Here is a 6,084-nt window from a genome sequence, read left to right on the forward strand (position 1 = left end):
TACAATATACACAGATTGGATATTGCTCATAAAAGTTTTTACTTGAAAAAAATTTTATTTATTATCGATAACGACTTAAAATAGTATTATCGGCTTACGATCAATGTGAAAAGTAAGGTTTAATGGAAACGGTTTGAAAAAAGTAAACAACATTATGCATAATGTTTTATTTTTTGTGAAACATATTGGTTCTAATATAATAACTACGATAATTACAGAGCCATCGTAGAATTATAAATGTGCAGATAATTATTTCATATACAATATTGGCATAAAGTTAAAATTATATAATTAGTGGTATTAATATTTTCGACAAATAATTTTTTTATGCGTTCTTCTTTTGTTTTTCTTTACATTGTATAAGGTGATCCATCACACCCTTGATTCTAATACAATCTATTTGACAATTAGCTTGGCTTCTTCCCTTTAGGCAGTGGTCTAGATCTTTATATGTAATTAAAAAAAAACAGAAAATTATAAGATTTAATTCAAAATTTCATAAAATTTCTTATATTTGTTTTTTAAAAATAAACTTTTACTAAAAAACATATTTATATAGATTACCTTCATATAGGCAATCCTTAACGAGTTCCTTACAAGTGTCCACGTAATTTTGATCCACAGCAACATCGCAAAATCCAATACCTGCTTTTTTGTTTATTGTACCGTCTGCATTAAGCTAAAAATAATGTATATTATTGTACTATTAAACAGCACAATTTAAAATTGAAAAATTTATTTTTATATTTACTTTTAAATTTACTTCCTTTATGCTAATTAAAAGACATAATAAAAAATTCCTATTAAATTATTAATTTTACATTAAATCCCATTAAATAATAATTTATATTAAATTTTTTTTGAAAAATTATATATTATAGTACAATATATAAAAGCACAATATGAAAAAATTCTTTACAAAAATGAGAAAATTAAGTTAATTTAAGAATGTAGATAATATTAGTAATCACCGCACACATATGTGTTTGTGAATGTGTGTGTGTGCGTATTTATTTCTATAAAATTTCTGTTTTTAATAAATACATACCGCATGAGCTTTTTCGAGTATACAATACCATACTGAATCATCTGTTATGACATTATAATAACCTGTAATATAAATTACGTATTTATTAATATAATTTCAAATGTATATGTTCTCACAATTAAGTTCATGAATAACACTTAAATTCTAATATAACTCCAATATAATTTTATTTTAATCAATATTAATTTCTAAGAGAATTTATTTATTTCTGCATTCATGTTAGCAGTATTTCGATTCTTAGAGATGTCATATTCTTGGAATACTTCGACTATAAATTCATTCGAAATATTGTTGATAATTTCCGTCAATTCGTTATATTGTTATTATTTTTTACAAATCTTTTAAAAATTTTAACATTTTCATAATTTTTACATTGTATCCTGTATTGAAAGTTTTTAAAGTAATTTCATATTAATTATTTACTCGTTTAAAGTGTTATTTACAGATAAAGTAATAGAAAAATAAGGGACTAATTATTTTGTCTCACTTTTAATATTGTAAAACATAAATAAATTCGTTTTGATTCTGTTTAACATAAACGTATGTAATTTAATGTTTAAAAAGCCATTGCTTTATATTGTAAATGTAAAATTTTTAATTTTAATAAAATTACATTAATTTGCTGACTTTTAACAATAGTGACAATTCTTTTTCAATTAGGAGAGACGGAAGCTAATTACAAGGAATAAATTGTTATAATTAATTCTTCTAGTTGCCAAAAAAAGTAGCATTTTTGTAAATAGTACATGTAATCTTTATGACATTCTGCTATTCCAATTAGTTTCGCTATAATTGAACAGTAGAAAACGTTACGTCTGTTTACGTGATTTTTACTGTTGAAGCAAAAAATTCAATGTGGGTAAGATTTCGGGGACTGTAATGTGTTGATACGCATCTGTGTGACGTTTATCAATAATTTACAGTCCTTGAAATCTTACACTGGATTTTTTTCGTCGAGTTTGCCTTTGGGCTCAAATTGAACAGGCTTGTTTTATTGGATACATAAGTTGAAGGTATTTTATCTTTTTCTTTTTGTATATTTCTTGTATTTACGTTTAATTATAAAAGCACGTTTTATTTTTTAATTGATATGTATACTTGTTTTTTATTTGTATTTTCTCGAATCAAAACTGGCGAAATGGGACTAATTGTTACAACTCGATTAAGTCAAAATGTTACGGTGTAATAGTTTACTCCATACTTCCCTGAAATTAAAAATTGTTTTTGTTTCTTTCTACAGAATTGTGCGATTTTACAAAAGAAAGACAGATATAGGATCTGCAGGTATAAAAACATATAATACAACAACTACAAAAGAAATGTAATTAGAGATATCTCTTTGTTTCTTACAAAAGCACAGATACGAATGACATTATTTTTATAACAATGCAACGTTGTCTAAAAAAGGAAGCAAAAATAAAACATTTATTTCTATGGTCAAATTGGTAGGGAATGCAGAATCTAAGCAGGTATCTTCAAACGATTTAGAATTAAAACTTGAAAATATTGGTGAGTGCAGCAAAATATATTTATCATCCAGAAATATAAAGTTACTCAAATATGAATATGTGTATGAGTTTCTAAAATTAATCATCCTAAAAATTAGTATAAATCATAATGTGCATCTGAAGATTGGCTCTTAGCTTTTTTAAAAAGATAAGTTAAATTCTCTTCGAACTTCTGAAGTAACAAGCTTGTCTAGAGCAATGAGTTTTAATTCTTACAACAGCTTTCTGTATGATATCTTTCAGCATCACAAGTTCAAATATCATCAATTATGGAATGTAGACAAAACAAGAGTTAGTAAGTTAAAAAACGAATCAATATGATTATAGAGAAAGGAAAAAAACAAATAGCGAAAACAACTGTGACGTATATTGAAATAGCAGCCAACGCGATTAGTAATTTTCCTCTTCCTCTTTCTATTTTTCTTCGTGTTAACTTTAAGCGACATTTCAATCGAGGTTCAATTGGAAGCATCTGTGCTGCTCATACTAGTGGATAGATTACAGGACAATTTTTTATAATTTATAAAAAACAACTATAAATATGTTTCATTTTCTACCAAATATCCCCTATATTAGTTTTAGATAACCACAATTCTCACCTATCAATAGCAGTGCTAGACTTTTGTAAAAGAAAAATATATAATTCTTTTATATATCATTTCCACCACATACCATCTCCAACTTCTTGAACTAAGTACACGATTTTTTCAAAAAATAGTACTCTGCTTGTACAAATTGTATGAATTCGCACCTATTGCTCTAATATCAATATATGACATACTTTCGACGGTTAAATAAGCTTCGGCAAGCGCTTTAATTTCGAAAACATTATAGTGGGCTTTTAAAAGGATGGCGTATGACCTTTTAATCTGAACATGTATGAAGAACGGAATTTTCTCACAGCTAATATCACTGATCGACTTTTACAAGAAATTTCTCAAAAAAAAGACAGGCTTATAGAAATAGAAGATTTGTCAAACTCACTTGATTGTGATATAAATTTGATCTCAACGATACATCAATGCAACATCTAAGAAAAACGTTTATAAAAGATGATGTTAATATGACAATAAATAAGAAATTATCACTTATGATGATATAGGATCATATCCGAAAACTAAAGTAAGGGAAAATGAAAAAGGCCTACTGAGACGAAATCTATTATTTCAATAGATTCTCCTGTTAAAAAGCAATCAAAGAAAGAAGAAATAAATATAAAGAAAGAATAAGGAGAATTTAACGAAGAAAATGAAAGAATTCTTAGAAACACAAAAAAAAACAAGTGAATCAATCAAAATTAGAAAATGACTACTGGAGTAGACCACATGACGATTGGATTCAGTACATCCACTCCGCAAAATTGTTTCATCCAGTACTCACATTTGTGCAGAGAAAATGATTCATATTACGTTTGCTTGAATTGCGTGTGTGTATGCTCATTTAAAATTAAATTACTCGAAATTGACTTTTAATATTTCTATAGTTGAAAAAACTTACTTATCGAGCATTTGCCTTAAAATTTATAAAGTATGTTACAATAAAATCTGGTTACATTATTTTTAATTGATTGTAATTAACTATCTAATATATTAATACACATTTAATGAATTAGTATTTTTTACCTAAAATTAAGCTTTAATTCATCATTAATTTAATAAATTAATAATTTGAGGTCAAATTTCTTTTCTTTTAATTGAGAGAGAGAGAGAGAGAGAGAGAGAGAGAGAGAGAGAGAGAGAGAAAATATTATAAATATAACAATTTGTCTTAAGCTCGGTAATAATAATTTGCCTTACAATGGCGTAAGTTGTTACAGTTTATCTACCAGAAAATTTCTATTTTTAATGTTTAAAGAAATTGATACAAATTAAAAAAAAAAGTTGATTAGCTAGTTAAAAATGTACTTAAATCAGTGCATAGGTATCTTGATAATGTATACAGTATTCCAGAAAAATTCTAATAAAATTATTCTAGCAACAAAATTATAACAACTAGTCATGGTTTTCTCTACCTTAACTATGAAGCTATTGATATTTTTGATTAATAAAGTTTGAATTAGAAGTAGTTTTTAGAAATCAATATTTTTCTTAAGTTTTGTTTGTCAAATGCTATTAATTTTTTGTAATAACTTAACATTCAATATTTAATGTTGAATATTTCATGCTTACACAGGAATGGCGTATTTCTGCATTTTGACACTTCCTTCGTACAGGATTCCAGCAAGTCACAAAACGTATTTCCATTAGTATTATCTCCTGCATAAGCTACCTAACATAAAAAAAATTATTCAAATATATGTGTAAACTTTTTGTATATAAATACTTTAATTTTGAAAATTGTTAAACATGGCATAATATAATTTCTTTTAGCTATAATAAATATTTAATGATTGTATTTATAATAAATAAGTCATAATATAACATTCATACTTATTAAAATGTATGTATTTTTTCAGACAGTTTTAGTTAAACTTGTTCAGTATTCTACATTAGATATTCTCAAAGCATGAATCAATTTTTAGTAGAACGCAATAATTTTCAATTTTACACTACGTCATTTCATATAATAGTACAAACTTACATACAAGTACTACATTTTATATCTATACAACGTACATACATGTGGGTGTGTGAAGTTGGATTTTTGGAACAACGATAGAAATCAAAACCAAATATACATATAAATTACAATTATTAAACCGTTTATGTTTAAAAATTCGCATCACTGCCGATATGAAAATCAACAGAAATAGTAAACAAGATCGTTCTTTACACATATTTCATTAGATATTTCAGAAAAGGTTTATAAAATTACGGTCAATAAAAATTTAAAAGAAAGAATCAAATAATATATATATATATAACATGAGATATTAAAAAAAATGAATACAAATATATAATTTACTCAAACTAGCATATGTATTAACTAGATGCATTGCAATATTATTGTTTTAAATGTTGATCACGACACAAATTTGGGAAACCCTTTTCTATGTATTTAAAAAAATATAATTTATACTTACGGCTAGCAGACACATAAAAAGTATGAAAGTTTTCATTTTTAACTTTTGTAACGGTAAGATGCGTATAGAAGCTACAAGAGACTCTTTCTGTTGTGTATTGAGTATTTCTCCACAATATATATGTATATATATACTCAAAAATGCACTTACAAAATGATTGTTAATCTTTTATTGCACACATCACACATGATATGCGCATATTGTATTATAAAATATTTTATTATTTCATGCGTTGTACATAAAATAATAAAATATTACCATAGTAGATAACATTTTAATATACATCTTTATCGATCACATTAATAAAATACAATAAATATATCATAAAGTGTATAATATTGTATAATAAATATAAAACTACGTCAAAGAAAGAGATCATATATTCTGATATCTATAAATAAGCAATTTTTAAGAGAGTGCAACTTCATCAAAAATAATCGTAATGAGATGATCCAGAAAGGATGTTAAAGCTTTCGTATAACTTCGTAAATAATCAATTAGAATAT

The 6,084-nt window shown here is 25.4% G+C and overlaps 1 protein-coding gene across 1 annotated transcript; it reads right to left on the reverse strand.

The window, feature by feature from the left end:
• Positions 1-152: 152 nt before the first annotated feature.
• On the reverse strand, positions 153-5,674 carry LOC108769338 (uncharacterized). The gene is made up of 5 exons (XM_018520252.1): positions 5,579-5,674; positions 4,725-4,824; positions 1,049-1,110; positions 565-679; positions 153-444 (listed from the first exon to the last, which is right to left on the reverse strand). The coding sequence occupies exons 1-5, from the start codon at positions 5,612-5,614 to the stop codon at positions 326-328; spliced, it is 432 nt and encodes a 143-aa protein (XP_018375754.1). The 5' UTR covers positions 5,615-5,674; the 3' UTR covers positions 153-325.
• Positions 5,675-6,084: the final 410 nt, after the last annotated feature.

Source organism: Trachymyrmex cornetzi, unplaced genomic scaffold (genome assembly GCF_001594075.2).
Source record: "Trachymyrmex cornetzi isolate Tcor2-1 unplaced genomic scaffold, Tcor1.1 scaffold895, whole genome shotgun sequence".
NCBI classification, from domain to species: Eukaryota; Metazoa; Arthropoda; class Insecta; order Hymenoptera; family Formicidae; genus Trachymyrmex; species Trachymyrmex cornetzi.